The 18,832-nt window shown below is 34.6% G+C and overlaps 1 protein-coding gene across 2 annotated transcripts in view; it reads right to left on the bottom strand.

The window, feature by feature from the left end:
* The window catches only part of LOC137251072 (uncharacterized), a 287,201-nt gene that overhangs the window by 47,929 nt on the left and 220,440 nt on the right, over positions 1-18,832 (bottom strand). For both annotated transcript variants that reach the window (XM_067785033.1, XM_067785032.1), the window contains one exon: positions 244-404. In XM_067785033.1, the coding sequence (XP_067641134.1) occupies positions 244-404 (161 nt within the window). The remainder of the gene's footprint in view (positions 1-243; positions 405-18,832) is intronic.

The raw sequence follows: 18,832 nt of genomic DNA, 5'->3' as shown, positions 1-18,832 counted from the left end.
CAACTTTTACTAAGCTACGCTTAAGCGACTTTCATCCTATTGAAGGGTTTTTTCATACACGTTTTCATTCGAGCACCTTAGATTTTATTTTCATTCATTCATCCACAACAACTATTTTGGGTATACAACCTTCAATTTTCTTGAATATAATGGTAAGCATGCATACATACATACATACATATATAGTACATATTTACTAAATATTGATGGCTTTGTATAGGATTATGACCTTACTCTACTTACAATATCAGCTTCTGGTTCAGCTAACGCCTCCCCACCACCATCAATTGCACCACTTTCGCTAACATATTGCATACTGTCCGCATCAATACCATCGACATCTTTTATGTGTTGTTGGTCCAAGATATCCTCGGGTATAGCAGCCTCAGCTTGCATATTGAAATCTATGAAAAGAGTAAAAGAAAACGAAAAATTTAAATAAAAATATGTGAAAAAAAATTTCAAATATTTGAGGCAAATTGATCGGAAAATATTTATGTAGTCGTGTGTGTTTGTATGCATGTATATGTGCATAGTATTACCCTCTAAACAATTTGTTCTGACTTTACGCTGCATCTAAACCCTTATCGAAATCTAAGCTGACCTATTTTTGAATTTGTAAAGAAATAGTTATAAAAAATTCCGAGCTCAATATACTTTTTCCCTCTTCATAGCGAAAAAGATGCTCGAAGAAAGTTTTGGAGATTTAAATCGACGTTGCTGTCCTTGGCCAGCTATAGGTCCTGTATGTTCCTGCACCTGGAGATAGATCGCCAGTGCCATCTCCACCCTGCACTGTTGAGTTGCGAAGTGATCGCATTCGGAAAAGGTGTGGCAAGCGTGGAATACGATCCCACAATATAGGCAATATGGATTTTCCACCTTGCCCAATATGTGAAGATATTCCCGGAAGTAGCCCTGGTCAGTTAAAAGCTGCGTTAGACCTCTCCTTGTAGCCGCTCCAACCATGGCATCAGTTCGGGAATTAGTTCCCCGGTGCAATTTCCTGCAGCACTGCAGCACCCTTGCTGTTGTCAGCGTAGGATAGATTATTTTATCGCCTGAACGACAGAAAAATCATTACTTCTCATCGAAGCTGATAAATTGATTTCACTTTCTCAGCGAGAAGGTGTATCGATTTGATTCACACAATGAGAAGGACAGCATCTCTGAAAACCGTGCGATAAGTTAAGACAATTTGCAGCAAACCTCTGCTTTGCACTGAGGTAAAAGCTGCTCGGTACTTCCCAAATTTTATTGCGTCCGCCCAAATTTCTGCACCGTGAAAAAGTATAGAATCCGATGCGGATGCAAGTAGCTGTCATACACATGGCCTTGGCTCGCCCATGTTTCTATTAATCGATTTAGGTACTCAGTGATCTGCGCATTCGACCCGCAAGTCCCTTGAAATTATTCTAGAAGAGATACCTTAATATCAAGCCTCACCCCAAAGCATTTCTCGGATCTACGTCTTTGTACTTGCTGTTCCCCATCCATCATATTGATTATGGTAGGAATTCGTCTCTGGATGAGGACAACGATACTGAAAAAGGTGCTTTCTTATATATGCAACGAAAGAGGATGTCATACGTAGCATTACAAAAGATTTATAGCTAACATCGTTGTCTGGTTTTCATTTGGTTCGTACGTAGGCAAGCGATATTTGAGGTAGTCTCTTAATACAGTTAGTGGATGGGGGTACCTTGTGTGACAGTATTTAAGCGCCTCGAGCTTGTCAACCCACACGACAGAGTTGAAGGCATTTTTCACGTCCAGCGTGACCAAGTAGACTACCGACCTTGCTTGGAAGTTCGCTGTTTCAGCTTTTTTTAAAGCATTTGAAGCATCGGTTATGGCATTTATTGTGGAGTGAGGCAAAACCTGAACTTTGAACATAAAACAAAAAGAATATAGAGTACCGACAGACTTGTTCTGTCCGAAAGTGCATTTAAAAAGTAAGCCCCTTCACTCTCCATACTGTTATTTTCTACATTTCATTATTCGTTTTATATCTGTCCATACCTTATTCCATATATCTCTCTCCCACTCTTAAACCCATTTCCACTCCCACTACAACTCTCACTTCCACTCCCACTCCCATCCCCTCTTACATAACCACTTCTTCTACCACTTACTTCCCATTTCCATTCCCACTTCCATTCCGACTCGCTCTTCCATTCTCACTCCCTCTACCTATCTCACGTCACCACTACGAAACCATATCTCCAATTCCACTACAACAAATTTTTTAGTAGTGCCAAACTATGCTTGGTAGATGTCGTTGCCGGGCTGGGATAAAACATGTAGGTGAAACTGAACACTTAAAGTAATGTGCAAAAATGTGTAAAAATTTAGTCGTCAAAAAATTTTGTGGTAGTGGAATTGAAAATTTAGTGCATTGTAGCCAAATATGTATGAAATTAACGGAGGTACAATTTCTAAAATCCCATTAATTTTTATACTCAGAGTGGTTTGCACAGAGTATACTAACTTTGATTGGATAACGGTTGGTTGTACAGCTATAAAGGAATCGAGATAGATAAAGACTTCCATATATCAAAATCATCAGTATCGAAAATAAATTTTATTGAGCCATGTCCGTCCGTCCGTCTATCCGTTCTTCCATCCGTCTGTCCGTTAACACGATAACTTGAGTAAATATTAAGATATCTTCACCAAATTTAGTACACGAGCTTATCTGGACACAGAATAGATTTGTATTGAAAATTAGTGATAACCACGCCCACTTATTATATAGATAACATTTTGGAAAACACAAAAAACTGATTATTTAGTAAATAATACACCTACAATGTTGAAATTTGACGTGTAGACTGATATTGGAGTGTGGAATGATATTTTAAAATGGGCGTGGCACCGCCCACTTGTGATAAAATCAATTTTTCAAATATTATTAATCATAAATCAAAAATCGTGAAAGCTATCGTAACGAAATTCGGCAGAGGGGTTGCCTTTACTATAAGAAATGCCTTGAAGAAAACTTATCAAAATCGGTTAAGGACCACGCCCACTTTTATATAAAAGATTTTTAAAATGGTCATAGACGAATATAGTAAGCTTTATCTTAGCGAAAAAGAGCTTTGTATCGACAGAATTTAACTTTCTATATTGAATTATAACATTAAATTGGAAAACACTAAAATTTTTGAAAATGGGTTTGGCGCCGCCCCTTTTATGACTGAGCAATTTTTTATGTTTCGGGAGCCATAACTCGAAGAAAAATTTACATATCGTAACAAAATTGGGTACACATATTTTCCTTACAGCTGAAAATATTTCTAAAAAAATTTACGGAATCGGTTAAAGACCACGGCAGCTTGTATATATACAACAAGTTTAAAAGGGTCGTAGACTAGAATAATAAGCTATAACTTAGCAAAAAATAGTTTTGAATCAATGATATTTCACTTATAAAGTTGTATTGTAAGAGGAAATGGGGAGACATTTTTTTTTTTAAATGGGCGGTGCCACGTGTTATGTAGAAAAGTAATTTATCTGAAATGAAATGTACAATTGAAGCTCACGCTTAGTATATAAAGTTCGGTTACACCCGAACTTAGACACCTTTACTTACTGTTTATAGAAAGATAATTGAGTGATAATCTGTGCATCTACTTTCCCAGTAAATAGAGGGATTTGCCATTTTGTAGCTTCTATAAATACAAACTGTTGTACTTCCTTGCCTCTCCCTCCTGCGCAACATATTTGATCCCTGTATTTCCTTTATATCTGCAACAACATTCAAGTCAACATTCTCAACATTTCTGCGTTCCACTCCTACTTCCTCCTGGCTTCTACTCAGCAGCCTCCCTTTATTTTCCTTCATCTCACTCCCTTCTCTTGCTTCCTATCTTCCGCTTGCAAATTTCTTCACTTTTATCTTTATTTCCCTCTTTCTAACTTCTTCTTCATTCGAAAAGCTCGCAAAATAATAAATTTGGAAAAAAGCGCTTCATAAAGAAGATCTCTTAGAATAGGTGGGTTTCCTGGGACACCTTCTGGAAGGAAATGTTTCTCAAATAATAAGCTTGGCAAAGAAGTGCTCCTAAATTAAATTTCAAGTGACTTTTTGTACAGAAAACGGACTATGAATATGAAAACGGACAGGACACAATTTCATCGAAATCGGTTTCGTCGCTAAGAAGGTGTTTAGTCACTAATACACACATACATATAGAAGAAATATGAATATACAGATGGAATAACCATAAATTGTTCGGACATTGATAAAAAATTCAGTCTTTAACATTACTACCAACTGCGTTTTTACAGATTTTATGTTGTTTCGTCAAATAAAACATTTTAAAATAAGCTTCGCAATCCCATACATACATAATTCGGTACATACATAAAAAAAATTAAAAATGATTCAATGCGCTAAGCTGGCTACGTTTGCTAACTATTCGTAGCTTTGTCAAATGCTATGTCCAAAGCCTAACAAGTAGAATATGAACAGTAAATATATATCTAATGTCCCAGACATAATCATAGTAATTAAACTCTAGAGAAATTAGATGAAAGCTGTGGCCGTAGCACTGAATGAAAGAGCTCAATTCAAACGGATCTACTTAATAGAGGGGAATATTTCTTACAGTAGATGTTGCTCATAAATTTTTTATTTAAATTGCAGTTGTTAGTATGGTACCTTTACCAGCATCAGTAACCGTTAGAAGCAAATAGTTTAATATAACATGTAAAGGTGTCTAAGTTCGGTTGTAACCGAACATTATATACTCAGCGCGAGCTTCAATTGCACATTTCATTTCAGAGAAATTACTTTTCTACATAACACGTGGCGCCACCCATTTATAAAAAAATGTCTCCCAATTTCTTCTTATAATTAGACTTGGAAAATAAAATATCATTGATACAAAATACTTTTTGCTAAGATATAGCTCCTTATTCTAGTCTATGAACCTTTTAAATATCTTTTATATAAAAGTAGGCGTGGTCTTTAACCGATCTCGTCCATTTTTACTAGAAATATTCCCTGCTATAAGGAAAATATGTATATACAATTTTATTACGATGTATTAATTTTTCATCGAGTCATGGCTCCCGAAACATGGAAAATTGCTTAATCAAAAAAAGGGCAATGCCACGCCCATTTTCAAAAACTTTATTTTTTTCCTATTTCTTGTTATAAATCCACTTGGGAAAAGAAATATAATTTATACAAAAGTGGGCGTGCTCCATAACCGATTTTGTTAATTTTACTTCGAAGCAATCCTTATAGTAGAGGCAAGATTTCTGCTGAATTTTGTTATAATATCTTTAACGGTTTTTGTTTATGATTAGTTCTCAAGTTATCGTGTTAACGGACGGACAGTCGGAAGGACAGATGGGCGGACATGGCTTAAACAATTTTTTTTCCATACTGATTATTTTGATATATGAAAGTCATATCTATCTCGATTCCTTTTTACCTGAAAAACTAACCGTTATGTTACCAAAGTTAATATACTCTGTGTGCAAAGCATGCTGAGTATAATAAAATGAGATAAGAAAAAAAAAAATAAATACAAACAAAAATTATATGATATGAAATAAAATAAAAATAAATGAAATAAAATAAAATTAAATAAATAAAAAAAAAATAATATGATATGAGATAAAATAAACATAAATGAAATAAAACAAAATTATATTATATAAAATAAATTGAAATTGAATTGAATTGTTATCAATAAAATGAAAGAAAAAAAGAAAAGAAATAAATTTAAATAAAATAAAATTAAAAAAAAAAAAAATAAAATAAAAAAATTAAATTAAATGAAATGAATTATAATAAAATAAAGCAAAATAATATAGAATAACATAAAACATAATAAAATAAAATATAAAAAAAAAAATAAAATAATAAAATAAAACATATAAATAAAAAAAATATAATAAAACAAAATAATATAAATAAAAGCCGCGATAGTTATGCTTATCGCGTCGTGCTCCTTTTTAAATAAAATAAAATAAAAGAGAACAAAATAAAATAAAATAAAATATTTATAAATAAATATTATAATAAACTTATAAAATTTAAAAATAAAATAACGCAAAATGATATAAATAAAAGTCGCTGTACTAATCCTAATCACGTCGGGCTACTTTTAATTTTTCCTACAAATTGGGAAAAATGTAGGTTTCATGTTTAATGCCAGAAATGTACTCGAAATACTTCCGTTCGCCTTGCGATTACCATAGAGAGAACCAAATATGTGACCATTTTTTCGTAATTAGAAGTTAAAAAGGGTTTCCCTTTAGTTTCGAAATACATTTCGTACATATTTTAACTAAGGTCAGAGAGATTTAATGATAAGCCTTCAATGTAGTATTGGGAAATTATGTAACTTGAAAGGTAGAATTTCAAACTGTAATCCCAACATGTAACAGTAAAAACACATAAAACTCGATAGGCCAAATCAAAATTATACTTTAAATAGCAAACACTAGTAAGACGCCTGACTAAGCAGTTAGCCTTCGGTGTAGGACGCTATGACCTCTCAGCGGTTGCTGTGGTTTGGTTTGGACCGTTTGACTAGCTTTTGTACCAAAAGCGAACTCCCGTAGTGTAGAAGTAGTCATACACAGATCATAAAATTAAAATGTTAGCAAATGCCACAACAAGCATACATATACATACTTATGTTGGTTTTATATATTCGAGTATATAGATTAGACTGGGTCGATTTATTAACGGATATCGCGTCATCGATTTTTCGATAGGATTTGGGCTCAGGAAAAAAGTTCCACTACGCATACCCAAAAAAATTATTTTCTAGCCTGCCAAAAAATAATGGTGAAAGGGTAAATTTTTCCACCAAAACACTCCCCAAAACCCAAAAAATATTTTTTTTTTTCAAAAAACTGTTATCGCCAACGTTTTTACAACAGTTTTTTGAAAAAAAAAAATATTTTTTGGGTTTTTGGTGAGGTTTTGGTCGAAAAATTTAACCTTTAGCCATTTTTTTCGCAGGCTCGAAAATTATTTTTTTTTGGGTATCCGTAGTGAAAATTTTTTTTCCTGAGCCCGAATACTATCGAAAAATTGATGGCGCGATATCGGTTAACTTAAAACGACCCAGGTTAATATACATACATATACATACATACGTACGTACTCACAAGTGGGCGTCAGACAGCATTGTGTGACGGTTATACGATATCAGGCGATGACGCTGTGATTTTTCGCAAATTACTCAACTTCGCTTTTTTCTCCATGCTCACTGATGCGTAGACAGATTGTCGTGACAACAACGGTATGTTTGCTACAAGAGAGGTGAGCTAACAAAATTTTTCGTTTAAGGTGTTTGCTCGAAGTGCTTGGTGTGCTACCCAATGAGGTATACCTATGACATTTACAACATTTGCAAATGTTGTAAGGCACGACCCTCAACGCGTCCGCTATGTGAGTTAACGTAAACTTTTCTTTGGTCTTGCATATTGCACTTCTTAGTCCTCAGAGTTTGCACACATACTTATGTGCGTCCATGTAGAGCCAGCATTGCATGCCTCGAGTGCATATTACTTAATTTATTCTTTGCTTGGTTCTATCAAATGTCTACATTGTATATAACTATGTATATATACCCGTACATTTTTGTGCTGTTGCGAATATGAAATTTCAGAAGTTTCAAAGATACAAAAGTTAGTTTCTGCTTTATGTGACCCGGTCTGTGAGAAAGTGGCTTATGACTCAAAAAAGCAATTGCGATAAACAGCCATTAAAGATAAACAATGCATTTCTGCAGTTTTTTAGTAGTTCTTCTTTGCATTATGAACAGTCACGCCCAAAAGGCAAAGCACAAACGAGTTTCTGACCGATATTTTGGCTCCATTGCCATCGAAAAAAATGCTATCAAAAAATCTGAGGATGCTTCAACAGCCACCAAAGTGACGTCGAAGGAACCAAAGGCTTCATCGTCTTTCATTTGTGCTCATTTTTAGTACACTTCTAAGCAAGTTAGGACTTTCTAATTTTTACCATGTGAAAGAGCGGCTCAAAAACTATCGAAACCAGAAAAAAAAGTGGAAATTTTTTTTTGAGTCATAAGCCACCTTTTCATAGACCAGGTCACATATGTACATATAATAACTTCGACAAATGAGATAAAATTTCAATTTAAATAATTATTATTTTAATGTCAATTACTACTCAGTTCAGGTTTTTGGTTTTGCTAATTTGATAATTTGCATACAATTTTAATGCCCCTATTAGTTTAAGCGTCCAAAGTGGCTGGATTATACACTAGCTAGCTTCAGACCCATTCAGCTGAAGAGAGTAGAAGTGGGTGAAAGAGGGTGAAAGGGAAAGGAAGTGTAGCGTGGATGTTGGAGAGACCTAGGGAAGGTAGTGATGAGTTATGTAAAAGAGTGGGAGAGCAGTTGAAACGTGAAATGCAATACGAATTGTGGGGAAATACCATATTTTACAATTGCACATGCGTGTTTTTAGCCTGGAAAATGTTTGCCGGGTATTCCAGGAAATAATACTGTTTGTGTATGATGGAGTTTGTTTCTCTATAACGAAACGAAGGTTCGTTTTGCCTCAGAGACGAATCGCTAGTGTATTTGCACTATGTTACACAATGGCAACATATCATTTGACACAGGCTTTCTCCTTCCTATTTGACATAAAGTAAGAAACGTAAAGGCCGAACAAAAATTATAGAGAATACCATTGCTAGACGAAATCGTTTGGAGTCGAAGTGTTCGTCTGAGTTACATTTCGCAATACAGTATTAAGCAATAAGTTTAGTTAAGAAAAAAATGTGTAAGGCTGCCATAGAAAACATTGTAATTTTGATATTGAAAAAATTTTTCAAATATAACAGTCATATATGTAAATATGGAATTATTGGAAGTCAAACTCGGCTCCATGGCAAAATATGTAGGCTATTACGAAAAATGATATACTGATCACTTAATACACTTTGGAAGCCAATAATAACCTACGGGACCTACATATTTTATACCGACTCCGCACGGCGCCTGCAAGGCAGATGCGTTTTCACTGAGAAGCTTTTCATGGAAGAAATACAGTCGGAGTGCTTGCCAATTCACTGCCGAGTGGCTACCAACTGTCCCGAATCTGCAGCACGAAACCAGTGTTTTGGGCCCTTGTCATCCACTTTAGCTCCTGGGAATGTTTTTACCAAATCTCCCCAAAACTGGTCGCCTTTTGTTCCACTTTAGTATTCAAAATTTTGTGAAGAGCTTAATTAAAAGGAGCGGACCAGGACCACATGCAAACTTTTTTTCGTGCTTGGCACTAACACTTCTATAATGGTAATATACATAGCCTCGTGCGATAAATTTATATCCCATTTTATGATTGTTTAGTCATAAAACTGCTTTTTTTAAATAGTAAGCGTGGTCGTTAATGGATTTTTCTCAGATCTATGTATAACACAAGGAGCCATAATTTTGCAAATTTGCGAAGTGATACAGAGTTCCATAATTTTCTTTAAACTTAATTACTTAAACTTTTAAATTTGCGATACTCGATTAATAGAACTTTCGAAAGTTCGAATTATTCGAACATTGAAATTATTCAAATATTCGATTTGCGGAATTATGTGTATTAGTTGAAATCGAATTATTGTGCATCGGTAAAAATTCGAATAATTGCTGGTTTGTCAATTGTTCGAATAATCGCTGTTGAACGATGGTTCGAGTGTTGTAATATACACATCTCTATCTCAATTCACATAACCTCCAGCCAACATATATAAAATTTTACAGCAGAAGTAAAAACATTTCATTTTCACATTCATATCATACAGATATGGCTTTACAAAAGTGAAATGACTCCATTGTTAATGGTTCTAAACCTGTACAATTTTTACTTGGGGTGAATTTTATAATGTCATGTACAAATCTGCAAAAACGCTGCTTCTCAAAGCCCGTTGGTTATTTTATTTTAACTAATATTTTCAAAATTTATTTTATTTTGTTTTATTTAATTTTATTTAACTTTTTTATTTTATTTTATTTTTTTTACTTTATTTTACTTTCTTTATTTTATTTAATTTTTTTACTTTATTTTATTTTATTTTATTTTATTTTATTTTAATTTATTTAATTTAATTTTATTTTATTTTATTTAGTTTTATTTTATGAGTTTATAAGCGGGGATTTCCCTTATTGCTTTAAATGTATGAAAACATTTATTTGAAGCAATTCTTAATTAATAAGGTTTACAACAACTAAGCATGACGTGGTTGAATGCGTTTGTAACACTTCAACCATCGGAGGAGTGCGGATTCAAATCCCACTCCTGGGAGAAAAGGCTTTGAAGAGATTTACAAGGTATAATCGGAAAAGCTGTCGCCTTGTCCGTCCTGATGTCACGTTGTTTAAATTTTTCCCAAATTATTAAATAAATGCTGATAATTCGGTATACTTCTGCCTTAAGGACTTTAAATTTTGAGATTCGTGACAATCTTAATTAATCATTTAAAAAAGCCATGAGTATCAAGTACTCACGAAGTTCGATGTGCAAGCATACAGATTTAGGTCTAGAGAACTAATGAGTTTAAGCAAACTATAGACATCCGGAAGTTGAGCTTAACCACAACAAAGGCAGCTTTACCAGAAACAACAAGTAAATGTGTCTAAGTTCGAGTGTAACCGAACATTATATACTCATCGTGACTTCAATTGCACATTTCATTTCAGATAAATTACTTTTCTACATAACACGTGGCACCGGCCGTTTAAAAAAATGTTTCCCCATTTTATCTTACAATAAAATTTGATAAGTGAAATATCATTGATTCAAAGCTATTTTTTGCTAAGTTATAGCTTATTATTCTAGCCTACGACCCTCTAAATTTGTTTTATATCTAAGTTGCCGTGGTCTTTAACCGATCCCGTCCATTTTTACTAGAAATATTTTCTGTTATAAGGAAAATATGTGCACACAATTTCATTACGATCCGTTAACTTTTCTTCGAGTTATGGCTCCCGAAACATGGAAAATTGTTTAGTCGTAAAAGGAGCGGCGCCACGCCCATTTTTTAAAATTTGAAGTTTTTCATATTTACTGTTATAAATCCACTTGGGAAATGAAATACCATTGATATAAAGCTCTTTTTAGCAAAGATATAGCTTATTTTATTCGTCCACGCCCATTCTAAAAAGCTTTTATATAAAAGTGGGTGTGGTCCTTAACCGATTTCGTTAAGTTTTCTTCAAAGCATTCCTTATAGTAAAGGCAACCTCTCTGCCGAATTTGGGTACGATAGGATTAATGATTTTTGATTCATGATTTGTAAAATTGATTTCATTACAAGTGAGCGTGCCACGCCCATTTAAAAAAAATTTTTCAGATTTTTATCAAGAGTCTCAATATCAGTCCACACGTCAAATTTCAACATTCTAAGTGTATTATTTTGTAAAGGTTTTTGTGTTTTCCAAAATGTTATATACAAAAAAAGTGGGCGTGGTTATTATCCGATTTCGCTCATTTTCAATACTAATCTATTCTGGGTCGATATAAGCTGAAAATTAATTCAAATTTGGTGAAGATATCGCAATATTTACTGAAGTTATCGTGTTACCGGACAGACGAACCAACGGACGGACGGACATGGTTCAATCAATTTTTTTTTTCGACACCGATGATTTTGATATATGGAAGTATATATCTATCTCGATTCCTTTATACCTATACAACCAACTGTTATCCAATCAAAGTTAATATACTCTGTGTGCAATGCACGCTGAGTATAAAATTGTTGGTCTTTTTGAGAAGAGTTTCGTCGGCTTCATATCTGCAATAACCGATACCGACAAGTTACCGTTTTATCGTCTTATCAATGACAGAAAATTATTATCGTAGAGTTATTGGTTTGCTATCGGCTTATTTTAAGTAACACTCCGATAAAAATTAATGACTTTTCGCTATTGCATAGATAACTATTTGAATACAAATCGATAATTTTTCGATAACAAATCAATAACACATTGGTAAATTTTCAATAAAGAACCGACAACAAATAGGCGACGATGCGATAACAAATCGATCAATAGCTTTTTAAAAGTAAATCGTTACATTTTCAATAAATTTTTGGTAGATAGCGACTAGTTCTGGATAAATAATCGATATCATTTCGATAATTAGTCGATAAGATTTCCATAAGAAACCGATAATTCGTCGAAAGAAAATACATAATTTTGAAGTACACAATCTTTACATTTAGATTGATTAAATATTTTGTTATACATACATTATGCTAGCTGTCAATTTTAATTTAATCTCTCCACACTCTGTCGAAGATTGCTAAAGTTTTTTGGGTATATGATATTCAAGAATATAATTTTTTATATTTATATCGTATAACCATTTACTTGTTACAAAGTGAGCACTGAAATGCTGACCACAGAGTGAAACAAAAAAAAAACGCTGACTGACAAATAGATGACAAGTAGTTGAATTTGACTAAATTTATTCAATAAATTTCCAATTTAATAAAATTACTCAGCGAAAAAAGTTCTATTCGTTAAACGCGAAACATGCAAATGGTACATATGTAAGTCAAAATACAATTTTATCATTTTGAACAGATTATTATACTCAGTTGAGCAGAGCTCACAGAGTATATTAACTTTGATTGGATAACGGTTGGTTGTACAGGTATAAAGGAATCGAGATAGATATAGACTTCCATATAACAAAATCATCAGGATCGAAAAAATTTGATTGAGCTATGTCCGTCCGTCCATCTGTCCGTCCGTGCGTCTGTCTGTTAAGACGATAACTTGAGTAAATTTTGAGGTATCTTGATGAAATTTGGTATGTAGGGTCCTGGGCACTCATCTCAGATCGCTAGTTAAAATGAACGAAATGTGATAATTCATTACCAAAGACGGATAAGACGATCAAGCTTGGTAGGTTTGTTCAAATTTTGACGCAAAATAGAAACTTAGTAAAATTTTGGACAATGGGTGTGGCACCGCCCACTTTTAAGAGAAGGTTATTAAAAAGTGTTGGAAGCTGTAATTTGGCAGTCGTTGAAGATATCATAATGAAATTTGGCAGAAACGTTACCCCAATTACTATATGTGAGCTAAATAAAAATTACCAAAATCGGATGACGAACACGCCCACTTAAAAAAAAATTTTTTAAAGTCAAATTTTAACAAAAAATTTAATACATTTACAGTATATAAGCAAATTATGTCAACATTCAACTCCAGTAATGATGTGGTGCAACAAAATACAAAATTAAAAGAAAATTTGAAAATGGGCGTGGCTCCTTCCCCTTTTTCATTTAATTCTTCTAGAATACTTTTAAGGCAATAAGGCGAACAAAAATTTACCAATCCTTGTGAAATTTTGTAGGTGCATAGATTCTATGACGATAACTGTTTTCTATGAAAGTGAGCGAAATCGATTGAAGCCACGCCCAGTTTTTATACACAGTTAACAATCTGTCCTTCCGTTCGGCCGTTAACAAGATAACCTTAGCACAAATCGATATATCTTCACTAAACTTAGTTCACATACTTACCTGAACTCACTTTATCTTTGTTATTAAAAATGGCCGAAATCCGACTATGATCACGCCCACTTTTTCGATATCGAAAATTACGAAAAAATGAAAAAAAAAAATGCCATAATGCTATACCAGATATGAAAAAAGGGACGAAATATGGTAATTGGAATGGTTTATTGACGCAAAATTTAACTTTAGAAAAAACTTTGTAAATGGGTGTGACACCTTCCATATTAAGTTGATGAAAATGAAAAAGTTCTGCAGGGCGAAATCAAAAGCCCTTGGAATCTTGGCAAGAATACTGTTCGTGGTATTACATATATAAATAAATTAGCGGTACCCGACAGATGATGTCCTGGGTCACTCTGGTCCACCTTTGTGGCGATATCCCGAAATGGCGTCCACCTATAGAACTATGGCCCACTCCCTTTTAAAATACTCTTTAATACCTTCCATTTGATACCCATGTCATTCAAACACATTCCATGGTTACCCTAAGTTCATTTTCCTACATGGTGATTTTCCCTTATTTTGTCTCCAAAGCTTTGAGCTGAGTACATAATGTTCGGTTACATCCGAACTTAGCCTTCCTTACTTGTTTTTAAAATGCGCAACTACTTTTGTACAGAAAAAGTAAAAAATATAATGCGACATGTATAGCAAACATTTTTTTTTCTCTTATTTAATAATAGCCTTTGCCCGCCGCCCCGTTTGCAAGTAGAAAATAAAAGTTATAGCCTGCTTATCAAGAACGGATCCCAAAAACCATCCAGAAATGATCCCGGAAGGGTCGCCACATGATTCCGGAATAGTCCCGGAAAAGTCGCGAAATTACCCCGACGCGATCCCGGACGGATCCCGGAGACTATACAGAAATTATCCCGGAAGGGTCCCAAAATTAAATAGTTCCGAAAAAGTTCCGAAGTGCCCCTGACGGGACCCCGGACGGCTCGGAAAACCTTCCAGAAATGATGCCGGAATGATCCCTAAATGATCCCGAAATAACCCTTGACGCGATCTCGGGCTCATCCCGAAAATCATCAAAAATTAATTCGGACGGGTTCCCAAATGATCCCGAAGTAGTCCCTAAATGACCCTTGACGGGATCCCGCACTGATCCAAAAAACATCCAAAAATGATATCGAAATATTCCCGAAAAAGTCCCGAAATGACCCTGACAGGATCCCGTACGGATAGAAAAACCATCCACAAATAATGCCCGAAGTGTCTCCAAATGACCCCGAAAAAATTCCCGAAATGACCCTGACGGGATCACGAAAATCATCCAAAAATGATGCTGGAAGGGTCCCCAAATGATCCCGAAAAAGTTTCGAAATTACATTTGACTGGATACCGGGCGGGTCCTGAAAACCATCCAGAAATTATGCCGGAAGAGTCCACAAATGATCCCGAAATGACCCTCCTCCTCACTTTGTAAACCCTCGACTTATTTCACCCATTGGTTTTGTAATATTCGTGAAGGTCAGTATACTTAAATTAATAATGTGTAACAATTATTAAAAAGTAATTGTTCGAAGGGATCGTGGGACCTCACCCCCTTTACCATTTTCGAAAAATTTTTGGCAAGTAGATTATTGTCCAACTGTGTCCCAAAATTCATCAAAATCCGTGTAGCCGTTCTGACGTGATTCAGTCACAAAAAGGGAAAAATATAATTAAATTATAACTGTTCCTAGGAGACACGGACCTCCCTCTTTTCAAAAGCATATAGTCAGTTGATCCTATAGACTAATAGTTATACGTGTGCCAAATTTCAGCCAAATCCGTCCAGCCCTTTTTGCGTGCTCGATTCACAAAAACAAACGTCTGGACATCCAAACTTTCGCATTTATAATATTAGAATAAATTGTATAGAATTTGCGATGTCAGCATGCAGAATAACCAAAGTTGCTTATCAATAATCCACTAATTTTCTCTTTCATGAACTTCCTGGAATCATTGCGCCTCATGGAATATTATTTAATGTCGGGCGCTTTTCCCCATGGAGTCATTGTATGATATGCAATGCTCGGGGTAGCTTTGATTTACCAGCCCTATCCACCTGTTTCTTCTTTTATCCATCGGTCATTAATTTTACGTATTGTTTGCGAAGCTTGCGTTACTTCCATTTCCAATTGCACGTCAAGTTGGATTGCTTAATTGACTTGTTTCATTTTAGTCCAGCAAAATAATGTCTGGGTAGCAACATTTATTCAACTTTTGTAGACACCTACACATACCCAGGAGCTTAATTCCATAATAACAGGCAAACAACAAACTTTCAGTTAACAAACTTACGCAATTGTAACACGTTCAAATGGAATGGAAATGAATGCCGGAAAAATCATAAAATGACTGCAATTTCAGTTCGTTCCCAGCCACATTAGGGACTGAATGTTCGCTTGGGTACGCGTGTGTGCGTGCGTATCGGTGTGTTTGTTAGCAAAGCGGATTCGTATTCACAGCATACGCACATTTATGCCATTTGTAAATCGGCTTGTAAGCATTGTGCATGGTAGCGGTTACACTTTGGCTTAAAGGTCACATCGTTTACGTTTTACGATTATGTGATAGGAAGTGAAAAGATGAAAGACGTAAAGACGTAAGCAATGTTTACTGGTAGTAACAAATCTGTGGTTTTGCAACAAATTATCAAAAAACGTGTACTCCGTATCTTTTTTTTTATTAAGGGAAATAGGGATACGCATACTCCGCATAAGGCATAACTTTTTAAGAAATACTTGCTAATCCTGAGTATCACGGACAAAATTTATTGTGTTAAACATTTTTGAAGCAAACGAGTTAAGAAAGGCGAGCGTCGCCATTTGTCAGTTACCGCACCTTATAGATGGGGCTAAGCACTACTACAACGGAAACGACAACAGTAAAGGTGTGGATACAGGAAAAGAGTGGGAAAAAAGGGAAAAGGAAGGGGAAATAATGTCGAAGATCATGTGTACGTCTTACAATCTTAGAATAATAAAGTTACTTAAATTATAAATAAGGAAGGATTGTGGACTCATGGCGAGTATTCTGACTGGACACTACCTTTCCTCGTCACATGCCTTTAAGAAAGGCTTGATCAGTGATAGCAGATCGAGCCCATTTTGCGCTCACAAGGCTAAGAATTCAGCTGTCATATCTAGAAGCAGCAAGTGGTATAGGTCCTAAAAGCTTCTAGAATTTGCCAAGTGGACGTAGTTATTTCATAACATACGTTTTGACAGAAGTTCACGGTTTGGTCATTGAACAACCTTCTGGTAACACTATGGGCTCATTCAGCCTATGTGAGGTCTTTAAAAACAGACCAATTCGGCCTAATTATTGATCTATTAATGTCAGGTTAAAACCAGCTTATCCGCATCAAATTGATTTATCTCCAGTGTATTTAAACAGTGTTTAAAGTGTGTTCACATAAGCATATATGCCGATAACTAGGGTCACGTGAATATCCCAAATATTTTTCCCCCTGTGTTTTTTCATAAAAAGTTATGTATTTTAAAAATGTTTACATATAACACAAGGAAACGAAATTTGAAAAACTGTTTGTTCCCCAAGCTATTAAAGTTGATTATGATAGGATTTTTCACGACGAGTTGGAATCTGATCCTCGAAATTTTCGATTTGCTATAGTTTTTTCTTTATTTGGACTTAAAGATTCAGAAAAGTTAATTTTTTGTGATAATTTTTGAACATCTGTAAATTTATAAGTTGCCACTATATATCTGCGCGCATGAGAGAAATTGAAAGTTAAAATCATGCTCATTAATACTCAACATCAAAAAAGCATTGTCAGACCCCTGCATACATTTTAGAACATATAGGAATGAATTTCGTGGAATTCCAATTATTTTGCACCTTTTGCTAATGTTCGAATCGCTGAACTGTCGAATAAATAACTCCAATATTCAGTATTGCAAAATGGTCTTTATTTATACTACTTTGGGAGTTGTACTTCACAATTCTACTTCACAGCTAGTAGCGTGTTTAAATTAAACTGACTAGTTATACCTCAGTTTCGCTGCTTTTATAATCTATGTTGCCTCGTTCGCGTCTTTCTCCTAAAGTCTAGACTTTTCACGAACATGGAACAGTTGTCACGCATACTTGGTTTTTTAGCTATATGGCTGTGTATGAGTGAGTAAAGACTTCTGCTCTTATCTGATAACTACATATGTGTATGTGAGATAATCTCTTTGCTTTAAACTGCTGGTTATGTGTGTGAAATATTCTTCGTTGCCTTCTTTAATTGTGCACATGTATGTACATAAGGGTGGCTGCTTGCTGGTTCTTTTTGTTGTGATTATTTACTAACACCATAGTGATGCTGAAGAATCTCACCACAATACTTTGCAACTAGGCTTTTATATCCTCTTGAAAAGTTTATACTTAAAACGTATTGGAAATGGAGTACATAAGTTGAAGGGAAAAAACTGTACCCAAATGTATGGTCCTTACTTTTTTCCCATTTTGTTTACAAAGGGGCAGCGCTTAAGCTTTCAAATCACCCTTTACTTACTGACATGTTAAAACAACATATTTGCTGTACAACATTCAAAATTGACAGAAAAACCACCTTTTCATATACTCAAGGCAAAATATCCAAAAACTAGAGCAAACGAGAAATTTCTAAAAACATATTCGTCGGTGGAAATCTCTACCCAAATCGACTTTAACAATTGCCAAAAAAACAATGTAGTATATGAATTTTTCTATATCACAATTCATACTTACTTGTGTGCATGTGTATATTTAATTGCCAATATAGCAACATAAGTAAGCACGTATGAAATACCAAATAAATTTTTCTCTCAATTACTTGTCAATTTAAAGCAATTTATTGCTATTTATACTCAGCGTGGTTTGCACACAGAGTATATTGACTTTGATTGGACAACGGTTGGTTGTGCAGGTATAAAGGAATCGAGAAAGATATAGACTACATCAAAATCATCAGTATCGAAAACAAATTGTATTGAGCCATGTCCGTCCATCCGTCCGCCTATCCTTCTGTTCGTTAACACGATAACTTGAGTAAATATTGAGATATCTTCATCAAATTCGGTACACAAGCATATCTGTACCCAGCATAGATCGGTATTGAAAATGAGCGAAATCAGATGAAAACCTCGCCCACTTTTTATATTTATAACATTTTGGAAAACACAAAAAACCTGATCATTTAGTAAATAATACACCTACAATGTTGAAATTTGACGTGTGGACTGATATTGAGACTCTTGATAAAAATTTGAAAAATTATTTTTAAATGGGCGTGGCACGCTCACTTGTGATGAAATCAATTTTACAAATAT

The sequence above is a fragment of the Eurosta solidaginis genome, chromosome 4, assembly GCF_040869045.1.
Source record: "Eurosta solidaginis isolate ZX-2024a chromosome 4, ASM4086904v1, whole genome shotgun sequence".
Taxonomy (NCBI): Eukaryota; Metazoa; Arthropoda; class Insecta; order Diptera; family Tephritidae; genus Eurosta; species Eurosta solidaginis.
The sequence above is the reverse complement of the archived record's forward strand: the minus strand, read 5'-3'. Positions and strand labels throughout refer to the sequence as shown.